Source organism: Perca fluviatilis, chromosome 16 (assembly GCF_010015445.1).
Source record: "Perca fluviatilis chromosome 16, GENO_Pfluv_1.0, whole genome shotgun sequence".
In the NCBI taxonomy this organism is placed as follows: domain Eukaryota; kingdom Metazoa; phylum Chordata; class Actinopteri; order Perciformes; family Percidae; genus Perca; species Perca fluviatilis.
This window is the reverse complement of record NC_053127.1, coordinates 26,968,990-26,989,276: the sequence shown is the minus strand read 5'-3', so window position 1 is coordinate 26,989,276 and position 20,287 is coordinate 26,968,990. Positions and strand designations below refer to the sequence as shown.

Here is a 20,287-nt window from a genome sequence, read left to right as displayed (position 1 = left end):
CACAGAAAATGGTTTGATCGTCTCTTTAACAAGTTGCTTTCACTTGGACTTCAACAAGCAATTCCCCAGTGGTTTCAAACCGGCTTTGTAGACACTCTGAGCACGCACTCCTGCTTTGTCTCACATCTTTATGGGAACTGAAAAAGCAAGCTGGACCCAACAAATTGATTTTCTTCTGTCACTTGCGATCAGTAAAACTGAGGTCCTGTTGAAAATGTCCTTTTCAATGGACCTGCACCCAGAATTAAACATACTAGTGCAGTGCCCGACCGATTGCTTGGCCTGTGGTATTCCTGCTTGCAGCTTTCTCAAAGACCACTTATCCTAACAACTTCACACTCAACACTGCGCTTTCTTGGGTCCTGATACAATACACCTGCCACGACATAGCTGCGTCCCCTAGCAATGCTAGAGCATACGCATGATTTGCTAACAGCTGGCTGTTTAGGACGAGGCTATTTCCCGGAACAATAGCGTTTATTCTGAAAGATACATCACTGATGCTTGAAATGTTTGAGTTTGCGACAATGTAACATCTGTGTTCTCTCCGGTCTCTTATTTCTTCATCTGTTCTTGAATGTACTGTAGTGAGCGATGGAAAACGAGGTGTACCCAGCATGCCGTTCGCAGGGTAATAGTTAATAGGGGTCCCCTCTCAATACACTACACAGTGTGTACATAACGCACTCCTAATAAACATGTCGCATAGATGTTAAGAGCTCACACTCGACACTGCACTTTGTTGGTTCCTCAGCAATACACCCACCAAGTGTGATGCCTATTGGATGGAAAAATATGCAACTCAACTGTATACTACTTACTGTATACTTCTACTTTAGAGGAAAACATGGCACTACTACCTTTACCTGGCAATGATGCATTCATTAAGGTATCCAGCATTATGAAGGAGTTGAAAGCTTCACCTTGAACAGACGTTAATTAAATTGAAATTTCACTCTTCACTTGAAGTAAAAAATTTAATACAGGGCTTTTACTCTGCAGTATTAATAGTTTTACTTCAGAAAAAAACAGTGTTGAGTAGGTCTACTTCTTTTACCACTGCTAATACCAAATTGACGCTGTTTGCCCGGAGCCACCAAAGTCACTAAATCCGCCCCTGAAAAACACACCAAGTTGCTACTTGTGCTCACAAACACACTCCGTAAATACATTCAGCAGAACCATTCATTTCCACACAGTCAAAAACACCACGGTAATAAAGCAACATTAAAGCATGGATTTGATTAGCGGCGTATTTTGCCGGCAGTAACATCACTAAGTAAGTAAGTTAAGTTTATTTATATAGCACTTTTCACAGATAAAAATCACAAAGTGCTTCACAATAAATTGAAATACGATAAATACGTAGAAGACACAAGAATACAAGGAAAACAAAGGTACATAAAATCAGCCACTCATAAAAGCCCTTGTCTAACTAAAAGCCTGTTTGAATAGCAAAGTCTTCAACTGCTTTTTAAAAGAATCAACAGAGTTTGAACAACGTAAAGAGAGCGGCAGTGAGTTCCACAGCCTGGGTGCCGCTGCCTGAAAAGACCAATCCCCTCTGGTTTTAAAATGAGCGCGGGGGACCACTAACAACATCTGACCTGATGACCTCAGACTCTGGGAGGAAGTGTGACGCTGTGTCAGGTCAGACATATAAGAAGGAGCTTGTCGGTGCAAGGCTCTAAAAGTAAGGACCAGAATTTTAAAATGAATTCTAAAATGAACTGGCAACCAGTGAAGTGATGCTAAAACAGGTGTGATGTGCGCTCTTTTGCTTGTGTGAGTTAAAAGCCTTGCAGCGGCTAGTTAGTTAGTTAGTTAGTGTTATAAGTTAGTATGGCAAACTTACACAATTTGAGTTGCGATGGCAGAGTGCTGCTGTTCCTGTAGGATATCTGCTCGTTGACTCCAGGGAAATAAAGAAGTGTTCAGTTGTAACGTTATTATATCCAGCATCAGAAACACACATGCTGAAATACACTTATTAGCAGAGGTATTACTTTCCAAATAGGCATATAAGTTGCCAGCAGACCGTCATTGGGTCCCCAGCAATACACCCGCCAAGTGTGAAGTAAATCGAAAGAACAGTTCTTGAGATATTCGAATGACAGACATGCTCACAGAGATTCCTCGCTTTATAGTTACAAATGTAGATAGATAAGCAAAATCAAACTATCTACCAAAGTACTTCATTGAATCCTTGAAAACTTCTCCCCTCCCCATTGTCCTTTTCTCCTCTTGTCCTTAATCTTTTTCAGAAACATTTATTAGGGAGTTGTGTTTTAGTTGCCGCTGTGTTCATGATCACCTTAAGCCGAACGTTTCAAGAAATGTAGGTAATCGGAGGAGCGTCGTTAGCATAATTTCCCAGAGGCGCACTGAGCTTAATTATCAACATGGCCTTGTGCAGACTAGAGCACAGCTCATCACATTACGATGGAGTCCCTGCTGTTTATGCCCACGCTTCGCCAGGTCCCAGCTGACTACCTGGAGATTCATTGCTGGCACAGTTAGAAACTCCCAACAACTTCAAAACTTTCATCTTCCACGCTACGATTCCTCACCTCGAGCACACGGACGGGTCGAAATAATGGAGCAAACCCTAAAGCACATTAAGATACATAACACCGGAGACCCTGGTGGACCAGATGTACACAGAGCTGCATGCTATTTTAACTAATTTTCATTTGAAGATGATTGATTTTTCATTCAGAGCAATCCGTTGTGTGTGTGGTCATCTCAGGGATGCTACACATTGCTCTGCTATTCCTTTATCATCATCTGTGGTTTAATGCACTGTAACATCAGTGTTTTGGGTATCCCTCTGCTTCCTTCTCCCTGCTGCTGCTCTGGAGGTCGAGGAAAAAGTGTTTATTTTACTGTCTGACAGAGAAAAAGAAATTATCCATCCCCTATCTCAATTTGCCTGTAGATAGAGCGGGGAAATGGAAGTACTCCTTGTGTGCGGCCAGTGAAAAGGCAATTTCCTAGAGACAAACCACTGTTACGCACCACCCTTTGTTATGATTTCATTAGTGGACACTCACATACACTGTGTGTATTTCCACCGTATACACACAGTGATTAAATTACGCAATTTAGACCCTAATCTTTTGGATATACGTGTGAAACTGCTGTGTTTTTGTGCCACTCTTTACCTGGACACTGTGTGTGTAAATACTATCTATGCATAATTGTATGCGCCTATATATGGCTATATATAATTTAACAGTGAATGTATGTGGGTCACACTGTGTGTTTACTGCCCCAGGCAATAGCTGTAAATCTGCACCTCATTTCCATCATTGTCTACTTGGGACTAGATCGAGATCAGCTCACCTGTTCTATTCAATGGAAAAAGAGAACGGGAGACAAGATGATAAAGAACATGGCGGAGGAAGACGCCATAGAAGAACAGTGCTTCTGATGTATAGCTTTGGGCCTGCATCTGTAATTAAGCAACATTTCTCAGCTCTTTGCAGCATATGTTTCCTGTCACTGTGTTTTTTCAACGACAAACATGGCCGGCAACACAAACAAATGAGTGTTGTGTCTGCAAATCAAGATTTATTAGACACATTGTGTTGTTGTTTTGCATTTGCCTACAACTTTACCTGAAAGAAGGCAGGCAATATCCTTGGCAGAGAAGAAAAATGTGTTTTCTTCCCCACTGGCTTGCATGTTGATGTCTTTGCTATGCAAGGAAATGTGACATCCAACAAGTCTGCGGTAGTGTAAGGCCACAGTCTAATGTGTGTGCTCTTTCAGGTGTCTTTGAAGTAAATAGCAGATAATGTACCTGTTTAGACTGCAGCCAGATGAGAAGTTTCTTTCAGGAGTAATGAATAAGCAGTGGGTGCTGGTGACACGGAGGATATAAGTAACACCCAAAGGTCCATTGTGGTTCTGTACTTCTTCTTTCTTTTACTGTTTTTGTGTTTACACGTCTGACTGCTCTCGTCCCGCTGGAGCTGGTAGTCTCTACCCGACTGTCTAACTGGCTTGGCGGTCGGAGAAGATAAGCAGCGCATTAATCTGTTCTAATATATTCTAGTTCTTGCTGGCTGCAAGGCTTAAACGTATATTGTATAACCTGTCCTGTCTCATTATTCAATGTAAGTGTCTTTCTCTTGCTGACTTCTCGTTATAAAACACTTTAAAGAGCCTGTCCTCTATATAACTGCACACAAAGATAATTGTGCAGTGGTTTCCAACCTTTTTCCTAAAGGGACCCTTTTTGAGTAAACTGACGACCTCTGTGACATATTTTTGGGATAGTTCATATTATATTAAATGCACAACAATAACAGAAGTACAAAACAACTGTTAAACTGTATGATTAACAAATAGTGAACTCAATAACTGCAGGGAGTTTATGTAAAACAAGCAATTTGGATGAATTTTAAGCAGATTATTTCCTGTGAGTATTGCATCAGAGATGAGATTTTCTGTTATTTGTAGGAACTTGTAATACAAATCTCTTTATTATGTATTATTATTATTATTTTTTTTTTTAACAATCATACTGTACATACTTAACTGGCTCCTTTTTTTGACAAATTCAGTGTTTTCTTCTCCCTTACGCCTGGCTATATTTTTCTATTACCTCTTTAGGTGTTAAAGCTGCATACTTTTCTAATGCAGGACGAAGCTGTTTGGCAGAGAGGACAGTGATACCGAATGTGTGTATAGCTTGTGTTTAGGTCTTCACCATGCCCTTATCCTGTTTATATTTTTAAATAATAATCCAAACTTTAAAAAAATAAATATTTCATTTAGTTTTCTTCACTGAAATGAATGTAATGCTGAGACATAGACCAACTGTATATTTAAAAAAAAAAGAAAAGTTGTCTCACACCCCTTAGTCTGGCGTTGCCAGACTTTCCTCCACAGCGCTGTGGAGGAGGGTCTGTCTAGTCCACACAGCATTCCGAGATGGGAGAAAAACGTGCTCTGGTTTATTGGCATTTCTTGAAACCAATTACAATCGTCTTGGCACTAAGCTCCGGACACAATGACGGTGCATCTGCAAAATATCCTCGAGAAGGAACTTGTTTTGGTGGAATGTGTACGTTCAAAGGTTGTTTTAGGCGTGATATAGAATACACACCCCTTATAATCAAGAAGGCCTCGCAACCCCTCTATGAAGCTTTGACGACTCCTGATGTGGGTCAGGACACCCAGGTTGGGAACCAGGGAGTTAGTAGACTTGGAAAGCTAAGCTACTGTTCAGCTGTAAATCTTCCCCATGCTCCTTACAAAGGTTTACCAATACCATATTGTTTAGACAGTGAATCCCTCAGTACAAGGCTACTGTACGCCAGGTTTTACTGGGTGGTCGTCGTCTCAGCAGGCGTCTCTCTGTCTGGTTTACAGTTCATTTTTATCTTTTATTTTATCTGTTTATTTGTCAGGGACAATACGTATAGGCATTGTTACATCTAAAGTGCAACCGATGCAATGTATGTGGGACTACTAGCCGTAGGCTAATTTGCAGTCCTTGTCCCTGGTTAGGCTTTTAGAAATGACACACATGGTAAAACACTATAAAATAGACATACAAACTAACAATTGAAGCAGAAAAACAGGCAATTACAGATGCATGAAAAATAACCGTAAAGCAAACATGGACCAGCAGCCACATACGGTGCATGCATAAAGATGAACGATACAGCAGACTGAGGCAGCAACCTAGATTAAACTCATCAGTACACTTAATATATTTCTATGTGTTTGCCAGAGGGAGCAAACAATTACAGACAACACCAACAAAACATGAATTAAAGAGCGCTACATCTACAGTCGAGGAGCCACCCAGTTCCTATTGAGTTTAATTCAACCCCTCCCATCGCTAACAGAGTTATGACAGCCAGCACACAGTGGCAATAGAGTTTGATCCAAACGCAGAGGTCTTGGCATTGTTATGAAAGGGGACCTCGAAGCTCACAGAATTGAATTTAGTATGATGGTATTTACCCTAGAATCCTTTGCACCATGATTCGAGCCAAACACTTCAGAAACTTAATTTTGTGGTTAGCGTGAAGCGTAGCGTAGCTTATCAGCTGAATAGCTTAGGCAGAAGTAATCCGGTATCTCTTAACATTACCCACATAATGCCCGAAATGATACCAAACGCGTCAATAGTAGTAAAATAGGTTATGCACTCATAAAACGATGGATTGTAAAATTTGTAAGTACACCAGATCAGTTTATGTAAATAACACTTGCCTGCTGGCTTCTGCTCTTGCTGCTGCTGCTGCTGTTACTACGGAGTAGTAAGAGTGCTTAGGGACATCTACAAATTACAACAACGAAGAGATGCAACAAAAATTTATTTTATTATTTTAATGATTAAATAAGGTAATGTCTCCAAACTTACCTCAATTATTACTTGTCTCCCGTTAGTTATACTACAGCACTTACTTTAAAAATAAGTTAAATTAAAAAATATTTTTGTTGCAATTACAACAGCAACAACAACAAAAGCACAGAGCAGAAGCCAGCAGGCAAGTGTTATTTACATAACCTTCTGGTGTACTTACAAACTTTACAATACATCGTTTTATGAGTGCATAACCTATATATACTAGTGTAGACCTTTGGTATCATTTCGGGCATTATTAGTGGGGTAATGTTAAGAGACACTTCGGATCCATTAGCCTCTGCGCTAAGCTATTCAGCGGCTAACGCTACTCTACGCTAACTCTCCCAATGTTAGACCCAGGTGAAAAAAGCTTCTGGGGGGGGTGTTTGGCTCGAGGTCATGGTGCAAAGGACCCTAGGGTGAAATTACTCCGAACCATCACTTTAATATTAATATCTTGAGTAGAATGAAGTAGAAGTAGAAGAATGAATTCTATATTACATACAGGGTGTATGAATGTCGAATGCGAAGAGAGTCTATTGGATTTCTGACACTTTCTAACAAGAGTTACCAGATTTCTACAGGCATTCACATTGAAATATGACACATGAGTGATCCTATGATTGGTGTGCTTGTAGGTTTGGGTAATAATCTAAACCAGTGAGTTCTGTGTAAGAGTGATGGAATTGATTCGGTGTCAAGCTTGGACGTCATGTTATCACACACCTTCCTGCCCCACAAACCCATTCAATCTCTTTCTCTCATTCTCACTGCTGTGAACCTGTTTCACTGTCTCTGGGAGCAGCTTTCCACTTTTTGCTACACCACTGAGAAAGAGATTTAAGTTTCTTTTAGCCGTGTCTTTCTTTGTATGGTAGTACAATGCTTTTTCCTCAGTTTTATTTAATTTTGCTTCTTGTCGCAAAAATCCATTACACGAAAACAGAGGAGCAAGCCCATGAAGGTATTGCTATTCATTAGGGTACATAAAGGCCTCCACAGCCTTGCAGCTACCTGAAAACAGGTTGAATGATGAACAATGAAAAATCTGTGTTAATGGCTGTTTTGCCTTTCCAAATCAATATTTCAGTCCCTCAGTCTAAAGCCTGTGAGCACTTCAAAGCTGCTGAAGTGTGCATTCAAACAAGTTGTCAGTAATAAGAAATACAGCAAGTAACTCAAGGACGTTTTATCCTAGATTAACAGACTGTAAGTGTTGTGAATGAAAAAGTAATTTAAGAAACATAAAAAAACAACTATTGGTTGCCACTTTTGCTTATAAGCAACAGCTCAGATTCAGGGATGTTAAATCCTAATCCCCTTCTTTGGCGCTGTATGTAAAGTTTACAATGAAACTGGGACACATTAGTGCCCAGCTAACACTTCTCCATTATTCACTGTCTCATCATCTCTGAGCCATTATGATAGCCTCGTGTATTCAGCAGCACTCATGTGATCGGTGCTGACACATTCTCTCCACACCTCTTCACTTTTATTCCTCTCTGTGGAGAAAGGACTGGACTTTCCTCAAAGATATTCAGTTTACGGTCATAGAAGAGTGAAGAAACTAGAACATATTTACATTAAGGAACCTAGAATCAGAGAACTTAAAAATGACTCAAACCGATGAATCGATTACCAAAATAGTTGCTGATTATAGTTGACAATTAATCAATTAATTAATTAATCTTTGCAGCTCTAAAGGTTAGTAAACTGTCCGCTACTTGAGTCTATATGGAGGTAATTGATGGAATCCCTTGTAGCTTTTTACTGCCTGGTGGCTACTGTGGACAGCTCTTTAAAACATGTAAGGGACTGTACAGAAATTATTGGGGAGTTGAATCCTATGTAAAGATCAAAACAAAAGCTATCTTTGTTGTGTAACTGTTAGATTCACTTAAATCGAAAAAGAAGGAAGACAAAAAGAAGTTAAGAGTCTACCCCTTCTCTTCCCAAAAATGTTGACTAACTTCCCTTCAGCAAAAATAAAATGTTTATTTCTACCAATTCTCTGACCCCCTTTCCCCCCTAATAATTTCCGCACAGTCCTAAAAAATTTGAGTCTTTCCATGTTGACCAGTGCCGTCTCTGTTTTAAGCTCAATCTTGAATTTTTTTCAGTGTTTTTTTGTTATTCATAACAATAATAAAGCAGCTGTTGTCACTGCTTTCTTATTTTAGCCAATGATGTGAACAACACAGAGGTATTCAGTTATAGGAGTCCACATGCACATTGCTCTCCTGGCTGCACAAGTAATGAACACTTTTAAACTTCAGCCTCCCTGCATGGCATCTTGGTGTCATGTCAGCCTCTTTCGTCATACTGCCCATTCCTCATAGGATTAGATTACTGGGCCATTTAAGACCCTGTTGAAATAGGGTTGATCCACCCTGCAGTGGAACCTAGAATGCTGTTTCACCTACCTTCATTTTAAAATTTGTCAGAAAATGTAGACCTCATTGTTCTGCAGTATGCATCCTGTACAGTATGCAATACATGCAGTCTGGCATTTGGGCATTAAAAGCACTTTAGCATTGCACTCCTACAATGTTGAGATACTGACAAAGGACTTTTCTATTCCACACACCCTTGTTCTTTGTCAAAACCTTGACTGCCAACAGTTTTGTCGGAGATACAGGTGTGTTATGCTAGTAGCGGCTAATGTAGCCTTTAGCTGCTTGCCTCGAGCAGAGATCAGAAGTGGGCTACAGAGGTCTGGTAACATAATTTCTTTCTAACTCTACACCCCCAGATGATTTTCCCATTTTCAAACGTGTAGTTTTCAACCCCATCCGACACTGACTCAATTGACGTCACTTAAGGCAATTTATCAGACTTCATGCAGCTCGCTCTGGATCCACAAAAGGTTTTATACAACAGTAGTACACCCCAAGTCTTTGATGTGTACAAAAGAAAAAGTTCCCCTTTGGTTTGGTTTTATCCCTCTCAGGATCTTCATCTAAAAGGATGAAATTGATCCATTTCGAGTTTGCCTCTGATTTGAGGTTGATTTTACAGTGTTTCGACAGTTGTCTTCTCATTAAAGGCTTGAAGAATACAGTCAGCCTGAGCTGCAGCTTATCTGATCCAGACACCCGCCCTGCATGCTCCTGCTCTGAATGATCAAATCCAGCCTTCACCCTGCTTACCTGACACCTGTTAAAGACTGGAGATCATTTCTGTATTGATTCTTTGGTGGTTCATCATTTGTTGTTCATCATTTATCCATTTTACATTTGTGTCCAAGTTTGCTTCAGAGTAGCAGGCTAGTGGCCTTTGGGTTTCTTCCACAAAAGCCAATGATAGTTTGATAAAGAAGGTCATTAAAGTGTCATTAGGCAGTGAGCTTTGAGGCGCTGGGCCCTGAGAGATAAAACCTAAGGCCACTCTGAGAGGGCTGGGTACAGGGTTGGGATACGCAAGGCTGACAGGCAGACCCTCAATGAACTCCACAGAGAGACACTACGGCGGGCTAGACAAATTACCCTCAACAGATGCCTCTCCTCCACACATTCAGACCTCTTTCTTTATCCCTATCATCCCTTTCCTCCTCCTAACAGTCAATCCCTATGTCCCCAGTGTGCAACTAGAACATCAGTGAAAGCTTCCTACCTCCTCATCCCTGTTCTACCAGCACAATCCTTCACTGCCCACACAAACCCTCAATTTGATACTCATACAGCTATTGCAGAGTAGCTCTCATATGAGCACTGTTTCCCACTGACCGCGAAGCTGCTGCCCTTGAAAGTAGGAAAACTGACATCTCCTGAAATCAATAGAGCGTAATAAAAGATGTGTTTGTTGTGTTTTCTAGAGAGCTACTCACTATCACAAGTTCAAGCTTTTCCAGCAACTCCAGCCCACCAAAGCTAAAACAACTATGACACCTGGCAATGTAATGGGATTCCAGCCGGCACTCAGAATGACTAAGAGCAGCAATGATAGCCTGTAGCGCAGTCAATACCTGCTTGGTAGCACGGGGTTGGGAGACTTGACTCAATTTGTAAAAGTGAGCCGCTCTCTGGCTGCATGGGTGCCGAGGATAGTGTATGAGAAAGCTGATCGCAGCAGAAGTACACGAAGCCCCGGAGTTTTAAAATAATGAGTGCAAATGGATTTAAGGAGACATGAATGATTTTGCATTAGTTTCTGTCAATTACAGGTCATCAGAGCTTTTGTTGTTCAGTACATTAAAAGCACTTTTTGGCCACTGTTGGACTTAAACTATCTAGGTCGTGATTTATTTTTACATGTACACACGGCAACAAATCATCAAGTGTAAGTTCAAATCGAGGTAATGAAGTATCTAAATTACACACTTAACTCTCACTGAGACTGTAGGTTTTTCTTCAAAACCTCTACTGCCACCCAGTGGCTCTCAGTTGACACACCAGTAATCTAGAATATGCGTTGTATTCGAGTGAACCAACCCTTTAAAATAGTTGTTTGTACTTTTCTCTTAATGAATCCTTAAGATTTTATCTATGAAAGATTAAATATTTTAGCTGTTTCTCTCTATCTTTCCTCCTTCCTTATATTTCTTTGCATTCTGCACTAAACCCATTCAGCCTCCTTTCTCTTATACTGAACAGCTATTTTGTATATATTTGTTTCTGTATTTATTGATTAATTCTTATTACTGTTTAATATGTTTGTGTATGTACCAAGGCAAATTCCATGTAGGGTAATTACTGCGGCACTAAACTCCTTTCTGATTGTGATTCCAACAGCCTATATGAATATACTGTTCGCTGTCTAACCCACTCTGTCTTCTCTGCAGTGTTCATCATGGCTGCTGGACTGCTGGTCTACCCCTTTGGCCTAAACTCCTCACTGGTCAGGTCCTTCTGCGGGGACTCTGACATCTACTACGCTGGCGAGTGCCAGATCGGCTGGGGCTACATGCTGGCTATTGTCGGAGTCATGCTCACCGTCTTCTTGCCCTTTTTTGCCAAATATGCACCCAAGGAGCAGCTGTCCCCCACCCCTCTGCCCACGCTGTTATAGGGCATTGTTACGAGGTCTTGCTTTCCCCCTCGTGACCACTCTCTCTAACCTGGGCTTGATGTCATGGAGAGACAGCTGCATCCCGTTTTTAAAGGTGATGCTGTTTGGGATAACGACAGTGATAACTGAAGCTGACACTCAACAACAAACACTGTCTTCCTGCATCTGTTATGTGACTATTTCAAATTCAGTTCATATAGATGGAATGTTTTATGTTACAATAATGTGGTTATGCTTTTTTATCATCAGTTTTCTGCAGTTTTGACTTAACTGTTTTCTGTTTTCTTCATGTCAGTTCTGCAGACGATGCAGTCAGAAGATGCAAGGACCTCATTTCACATGATTTAAGCAAACATGACCACAAACATAACAAGTACTTGCTAAACAATTAAGTGTTTTTTCCCCTTCTTTTCTTTTGTGGGTAACAAGTCAACATATGTAACATTCCAAAACAGACTAGAGGCTGGCTGCATAAAGAGAGTGGAAGCGTGATGTTATGTGGCAGTACGACCCGTCCAATCCAATGTTTCAGTAAGAGGTTTTGAAGAACATTCGACTCGATGAGAGACACTTTAAACGGGCGAAGACTGAGAATATTAATGGGTCAGTTCTTAATGAGTTGCATCTACTGACAATGTATTGTGCTAAAGCGTTTGGACTGTACAGTACATACGGTCTGGATATAACAGAGCTAATGTTTAAGGTTTCAAAATACCCCATTGAAAAGAGAAATCTGACGCTTTGAAGGATTTTTGCTCTTCAGACTTTGTCTGCCTTCCGGTCTTTTGACCAGGCAGTGAACAACATTAGGAGTCAAGAAGATGTGTTAGCTTTTTAAAGACAGTGCATTTACTAACTGTCTCAAAGAAACGGACAATGGACACAGCATCAGACCTGCCGAGAGGACAAATGGAAATCTCTTCTCATAACAAAGAAGTGAATCATAATAAGTAGTGGTTTCAGAGTAAAAATGTTATGTTGGGATACTGCATCCTTTTGTTAACCTTCTCCCCTGAACTGTTTGTGTAATGTAACTAGCTTGTCAAACATGAGCAATTGTTTTCTGTCTACAACACACAATACTAAACACTCTAATTCAGGAAAAAATTATTGCAAAAGGCAGGGAGATGTAGGAATTTAGTCAAAATGCATGATGAGATGGGCTTTGTTAATGGTAGAACAAATGATCTAGATTTTAAATGTGATCTGACCAACTTGTGCCTTTTAACATAACCAAGACAAGAGTTCAATACAATTATCTTTTTCTGCTGAATAACTGTGGATTCCTGTTGTGTGATGTGTTTTTTGTTTTCTCTTCTATTATACTTTTTTCCTCTGAAATATTAAGTCTTTCTCCTGTACTTCATGCAGTATGATCTCATTAACTTGAGAAAATGTTCTTGAGAATAAAAAAAGATGATGTCTTCTAATCCTTAGAGGTAATGGCAGAGAGAAGGGAAGAAAAAAAAAAGGAAACCAGTGTACTTGTGTTCAATTATGCCCTGAGACATTTTTGCCAATTATCTAGAAGAGGTAAATCTCTTGAATTGCTATATCAAAAGGTTGTGACATGCAGCTAACAGATTAATTCCTGGCACCCTTGTCTTTCGTGATTTAGAAATGGAGTGGTAGAGAAGGGAGCTGTACAAATTGAACTTCGCCTTTGGTTATCTGCGCTGAGACGTTATTCACATTATGTGTAAAACGTGGCTTAAAATAATTAGCTCCTCAAGTAAGCTAATGCATTGCTGTGTTCTCGTCAATCCACTTCTCCTTTTAAGACGCTGGCACCATTCCTGTCATGTTTCAAGGACAAAATGTCTACTTCTCCACTTACTCTCCGTGTACACTGCCAATTTTATCAAGCTAGACTCCCTTTTCTAGTAGGTGTTTATGTGCGTGTTAGTGTTGAATACTGGGTCGGATTTTGCTAGTGGGTTAATCTTTAAATATTTCCCAAATTTTGGTTCCCATAATGACATGTCCTGACATTAAGAAAATGGCTGTGATTATGTCGCCATATTTGAAAGAAGGTCAGGAGAGAAATGTTGGTATTGTATTGGACCTCATACTGTGCTTGACTGTGGGAATGACTGGCGTGACTGCACTGGACTTATTCCCCTATTTGTTGAAAAAATGTATGTAAAGTCTCAGCACTGGTAAAAGTGTTTTTGGTAGAGTAGAATTATTGTTTTGTCCATTGTGATGTTTGACTGTAAATAAACTAACTGTACTTGATATCACATGTTATTCTTAACTGCCCCGCTTTTCAAAGATATATTTTGAGATATTACCTCATCGTGTTTGCTTTAACTGAATTAACCTCTAAACAATGTTTGCTGTTCTGTGAATTTTCTTTGTAATAAAAATATTTCAGAACTTACAAAAAGAGAGGCTTTACTTTCCGTTAAATGAAACAACTCTTTATATTCACAAGTAAATACAAAAACATTTACGCCAGAACATGCAAGTGAATTCAGCTGTTAAAGTTCAGCACAACATCGCAACTGCGGCCTCTACAGGTCAAAACATGCTTTATTTTTTATTTTGTAACTTCTACCCATAACAAGACTGATCTATTACTCTATAGCACTAAGCTTGGCTCTCATGCACACTCATTAAATACTGGTATACTTTCTTCCGATTCGTCTTGTATGGCTGTTGATACATACAGTTTTGATGCTCAGACTTCACTGAGTGATTTGACCAGCGCCCTCATTTCTGCATCGCAGGCTTTGACGGCCTCCTGAGCGTTCCTCTGCTCTGAGGGCAGGCCGGGTCTGACGGACACACACATCAGGACGTCTCTACTGCGGTCATAGTTTCCCACACAGCGATGAACTTGACCCCGGATGAGACGGGGCAGTTCCTGCTCCTGTTGGACAAGAGGCAGATTAAGTCAGATTCCAGTGTTACTTTATGTTTATACTTTGCATTGAATATAGTATTATAAATGCCAGTGTCTGGTCACCACTCGATATAAAGGGAAGTTGATGTTGCTTGGCACCGGAAAACTTTAAAGAGGTTGAAGAAGCAGGTTGATATGCAGGAATGAGAGCAAAAAAGGTTGCATTTATTAACAAATATATTAATGAGACTGAGGGGAAATGGATCCTGGGAAATTAGACAAAAATAACATTAAAACTATAGAAAGCTGCAGCCTCACAGCAAGCTGCCGCCAGATTGAATAACTGATTTACCCCAACATCACATGCAGAAAAACAACAGAAACAACCAACACAATAGCCACAATAACCATCATACACACAAAAGGGTGGAGCCTTTTTTTTAGCTGATCATAACCCTGTGAAACAAAAATAAAACTAATTAAACAATATTGTGCTAGTTATATTACCTGATTGATTATTTATCAGATTAACTGAAACACTGCACTGTAATAAATAATTTAACAGAGTCACTGGTAATGTTCGGAAACTGGGTCAAGTGAAAAGAGCAACCTTTTCACAGCCAGTATCAACAATATTCAGTAATTCCTCAACATTTTTGAGTTTGAGTAGATGTGAAAGCCTCTAAATTCAAACTAAGGATGATGATGATAGTAACTTAATTCATACATTCACACTAACAGGTTTACTTGTACAGGAAATATACAGTATAACCAAAGTGAATCATAATCATCATACTAAACGTGGATAACACCAAGTCATTTTTAATAAAAAGTCATTTTATATGACTGAAGCTGAGGAGACTCAGGGCAAGTTATTGTGAACAAATTTATATTGTCCTCTGATAAACTCAAGATGCATTCATTCACTTCTTAAGAGAAAGCTTTTTTTCCCCAACTCACATTTTCATAGAAGACACACGTCATTACCTCCTTCCCGTCTCTCATGAGGAAGTTCTTGGCTCCGTGGTGACCCAGTGTGACCGCAGAGTCGAGAGTAGCTGAGGGAGGAGCACAGCCTGTCAGTTTAATGGTGTTTCAAAAATACACATCATTGACAACAGCAACTCCTAATCGACTGACCAAATATCTCAAATAAGTATGGCACTTTGTCTTTAAACTGGCTCCAGTGTCTCATCCCACCAATAACGGAAGTCAGGATCCTCAGTGAGTTCTCAATGGCTGGCTTCATTGGAAATGTGTCCTGTTAAGCACACATACAAATGCTGCAGTGATCAGAACAACAACAATTAATGGCAAATTTTCAAATCTTTGTATATTATTATATATATTTTTCACATATTTTTCTACCTGAGTTTTAGTCTGTCGTGCAGTCTTAGGTTGATTTGTGCTCCAGTTTACCACATTGGGTGATTTCTGTGGCCCAAAGCTGTTAGTAAACTTCCAGGAGTTGTTCTGTGGCTGCGCTGCAGGAGCAGAGGGCCTGCTGGGTGCTGGGACAGGAGCTGGCAGAGGTCTGGGCTGATGGGAATACTGATGGGTGGGATTGGGCGGTCTGTAAGAGGACTGCTGACCCATCTGAGAAAACCCAGTATGAGGCGTTGGCTTGATTTGTGCACTCTCACTGATGTTGGGAGCTTGATATGTGCTCTGTCTGGAGCAGAAATCCTGTTGTCTCATTGGGTTGCTGGCCGGTCCCATCTTAGAGCTGAAAATAAATTGTAAATTATAGAGTGTGGTCTAGACCTACTCTATCTGTAAAATGTCTCGAGATAACTCTTGTTATGATTTGATACTATAAATAAAATTGAATTGAAATTGAAATTGAAATTGAATTGAAAATGAAAATACATAAACCTATTTTCAAATACTGGAATCTCAAATTGAAACCAAGCACACAATAAACACATTCAACTTTTTTTCTTTCGTCTATGGCTTTTGGGATATGTTTTTCATATGTTGTCAGTGCCAGGTACTACACTCTATTTAGTGAGAAAATCAAGGTACAGTAAAATCATGGCTCAAACACAATTTGTTTGCTGCCTGTTACAGCTATGAACAAAGTCGTGTTGTCGACATTTCTGTCAAGCTTTTCAACTGTTTCTCAGGTGTCTGGATGGTTAACCACCCATGTATTATTTGAAAATATGAAAAAATGGTCCAGTTTAAACAGCTCGTTTGTGATTTGGGGGTTTATGATTTTTCAGCATTTTTCATTGTTGTGATTGAAACATACCTTGTACCTCCAAATTTGTATGGATGTTTTATGGGTGTTAAGGTTTTCATTGCAGGGGCAGGTCCAGGAGCAGGTCTGTAGCTGCCATAAAGCTGGGGTGGAGTAGATTGTGGGATGGTCTGCCTGTTCAACTGGTGGTGTAGTGGAGCACCAGAGGACGGACCTGAAGCCTGGTAACATCCATAGGTACCTGAGGAAAGGTACATTCTCAGAGGAAAATCTTATGGCAGCCTCATCTGTCTGTAGCTGTGTATCTTAATTCATGGGGAGACATTTTACAATATTGTCCTTTTTTAATGTAAAATGTTCTTAATTGTGTGATTCAGCAGAAGATGGTGAACAGTCAGACATTAAACATTAAATTAGACATTAAGCAACATTCAAGAGCAACAGTTGCATTTCTAAAATATATTTACATTTTATGTTTTTCTTTGGGTATACTGCCACCTAGTGACTGAAATCCAGTAGAAGCTTAAAGAGCCTGAATGCTTCACCTGATGTGCTGTGAGATGTGGCTGAGCTGCTGCTGGCCATGTATTCACTGTGGGAGAAGAATTCGTTCTCCGAGGGAGCAGATGTCAAAGGAACTCGGTTTCTTTTCTTCTGGTTAAAGAGCGGCACAGACAGGCAGCCTGATGGACACAGCAGAAAAAACATATGTGAACGTCAACATCAGACTGCCCACTATATTAGGCCGGACAGGTAATAATATTTAAAATGTAAGAATAGTTGAATTATTATCAAACAAATCAAATTTTACTAGAACAAGCAGAACATATGTATTACTGTATTATTGTATCTAACATTAGACCGCAAGACACTAATTACTGACCCTGGAAACCTAACTAAGCCACTGCCATTTGTGAAGCCATTAAGTAACCATAGTGTGGAGATTGTGTACTAACGTTACATTTCTTTTACAAACCTGCTGTTGACCTGGTTTGCTGGTTTTCCTGTCTCCTCATTGTGATGGCTTTTAAAAACGTTGTTAGGTTATTGACGTTAGCTCTTAGGTTACAGGAAGAGAAGCACCAAATAAGAAAATGGAAAAGACATTTAAACCGATGTCCTGGTTGCTGTTTGTCACCCACTCGGCTGTGAAAAAAACTAGTCTGTTAACAAAGTTGAAAATACTTGAAAAGTTAAGACAGTTTATAAGTTAATGTGTTAGTTTAGCAACAACTTAAACGTTAGCTACAGTAAATTACCTAGCTTAAGTTAGCTTAACGTTAGCTTAACGTTAGCTAAAAAGTTAATAAATGTTTAGACAGCTCATCTAGCTAGGTAACATTACAGCTGTAATGTAAGCTACCAGTTGTAACTGTTCTTTCTTTAACAAGCCCAAATTGTTTTTTATGAACATTAATTAATTACTAACTTCTTTTTGTTGGCTAAAGTTAACAAAAGTTAAACCAAAATTACGACGAAGGGTCCCTTAGAGGTCAGCACCTTGGAAAGCGACACGCGCCAAACACTGGTGACGGATGTTGCCTTCACGATCCCCTAGCAAGCTCGGAGGTCCAAAGACTCACGTAATTCAAAAACATTTTTTGAAAATAACAGTAAAAAAACAGTATTTTTTGTAATTTACAGTGCTTGTTTGTGGTGCATTTTAAAATAAGGAAACATATTTTAGGCATATGTCACTGATGTTACTGTATGCCTCATATTGAAGCCTATACATAGTCGTTTATGCATCACTTCCATCACTTAAATGTTCGCCCTCCCTCCTCTTTTACCACTTTGTTTGAGATAATTGTAAAAGAACACAAATCTGTTTGGCATTTTTTATAATGTAATCAGGTAGTACTTAGCCAGTAGGCCTACGCAAAATTAAAAACATTAGGGCTGGAGTCTTATCGCATCTTAAAGCCCCCCAAAAACGCGGGCGGTGTGAACGCGCCATTAGACATGAATTAAGCAGCATCCGTGGCCGGGTTGGTTCAGTGGTAGAGCAGGCACATATACTTTGAGGTTTATGTCTCGACGCAGAGGTCCAAGTATCGAATCCGACCTGTGACGATTTCCTGCATGTCTTCCCCCGCTTTCTCACCTCGCTGTCCTGTCAAATAAAGGTGGAAAAGCCCCAAAATAATCTAAAACAAATTGAGGAGCATCCAGGTTTTTGAGCCAAATTATTTGACTTTATTGGTCAATCTTTAGACTGGTATGTATAACCAGTGATCAGGATCAGGTGATTTGTCCAAGGATGCTAGTTTTACTTTGCACATAGAAAAATAGTATCAAGATCTCAATAGTTGAGGCATTACCTTCCACATGAAAGAGGGATGAAGTTGCTGTGCAAAATGAAGTGGAGAAGGGAGAATGAGATAGATAGAGAGCACACCTACAGCCAGCTGAGACTTTTTTTTTTATCCTAGTTCTGAACACAAGTGTCAGTCCATCTCCCTCATCCATAATAGGATCCTCTTAGCCACAGAAAAACACAAAATTCCCATCTAAATCCTTGTTAATCAACTGGAAATCAAGGCACATGTTATAAGCTTCATCTCATTTGCTACAGTCCAAGTATGGTTGGTTGCAATGCTCTACTCATATGTGGACCTCAATGGATTCCTGGTGGTGTTTCAGCAGATTAATTAAAATAAATAGAGATGGAGGCATCTTGTCTGAGAGACTATAAGGAAAGACAAAGGAAAAGGCTGCACCTGCTCTGCCCTTCGTTTTGCACATAGCCTGAGGCTGATCTCAGCCTCAGAGTTTCTGTGTGACATCCTCACTGAGAGTCAGAAGGTCACTCTTTGATCTTAACACATGGCTTCTCTGTCTTGTGTTTCCTCGATCAGTGAATCCATGGCAACAGCAGCATGAATGGTCTATTCAGGATGGCCTCCACTACATCCTTTGCCTCTGAGAAACTAGGATTAGCAAACAAGTTGTGTAATGGATTAGACTTTATCCCAGGTGAGAAAAAAAAAAAACTCAAATTTTTAGCTGCTTTCTGAATACTCTGAATCTCTTTAATTTCTGCTCTGGAGTCCAAAAATAATTATTCAGTTACTAAGTCATGATTGCTATAGCACCACTTAGGTTCTGAAGTAAAAGAATATGATATCTTTATGGGTTTTGTTTATGCAGTTCTGGCTAAATGGAGATCATGCTATTACAAATAAAAACAGTTCAGATGTGTATCGCCCATACACTGTTTAAAACAGGTAGCACCCTGTAGTTAATGAGTTGGGACTAGTAAAATGGGCTTGTACCCCACTTCAAAATCTGGGGATGAAATCAGGATGACAGAAGCATTTGCCTACATCTGGTCCCCTGTATTGTAAATGCTGGGATCTTTAGTAAATCAAACCCATTTATTAATTTCAATTTCTGCAAGTATACTGTGTATGTTCACACACACACACACACACACACACACACACACACACACACATATATATATATACCATCGCTAATAAATGGTAAATTGATAGTTAATTAAACTTAAGTTAATAGTTATTTTACTGTTAACTAAATGATAATTAATAATGTTTACTAATTGTTATGCTATAATTTGTTATTTTAACAGCTTGTTCACACACATCATAACATTTTTATATATTATATTAAGTATTTGTTAATGATTAAGAAACTGTTTATAAACCGTCAATAAACATTATTTGGATGGCTATTATAAAGTTGCATCTGATGAATACAATACTTTGTTAATGGTTAATAATTTTTTGTAAAGCATATAAACAGGATAGTTATTATCAGTGTACAAATAATCAAATAATCATTGCTTTTATAGATTGCCAAATGAATGTTACTTGATGCTTTATAAATCATTTATTAA

The 20,287-nt window shown here is 39.5% G+C and overlaps 2 protein-coding genes across 3 annotated transcripts in view; one reads left to right on the top strand and one right to left on the bottom strand.

Annotated features, from left to right (window-relative positions):
* The window catches only part of LOC120543912 (transmembrane protein 211), a 105,918-nt gene extending 92,303 nt beyond the window's left edge, over positions 1 to 13,615 (top strand). The window contains exon 3 of the mRNA XM_039777299.1: positions 11,151 to 13,615. Coding sequence (XP_039633233.1) covers positions 11,151 to 11,377 — 227 coding nt within the window. The 3' untranslated portion in view covers positions 11,378 to 13,615. The remainder of the gene's footprint in view (positions 1 to 11,150) is intronic.
* Positions 13,616 to 13,786: 171 nt separating this feature from the next.
* LOC120544222 (spermatogenesis-associated protein 22) lies at positions 13,787 to 17,957 on the bottom strand. 2 transcript variants are annotated; one of them, XM_039777846.1, is made up of 8 exons: positions 17,858 to 17,957; positions 17,405 to 17,487; positions 16,974 to 17,111; positions 16,480 to 16,669; positions 15,594 to 15,951; positions 15,366 to 15,486; positions 15,186 to 15,283; positions 13,787 to 14,252 (listed from the first exon to the last, which is right to left on the bottom strand). In XM_039777846.1, the coding sequence occupies exons 2-8, from the start codon at positions 17,442 to 17,444 to the stop codon at positions 14,061 to 14,063; spliced, it is 1,137 nt and encodes a 378-aa protein (XP_039633780.1). In that variant the 5' UTR covers positions 17,445 to 17,487; positions 17,858 to 17,957; the 3' UTR covers positions 13,787 to 14,060. The 2 variants fall into 2 exon arrangements, with proteins under 2 accessions (XP_039633780.1, XP_039633781.1); XM_039777847.1 differs by having other exon boundaries at positions 17,929 to 17,947.
* Between the last annotated feature and the right edge of the window lie 2,330 nt (positions 17,958 to 20,287).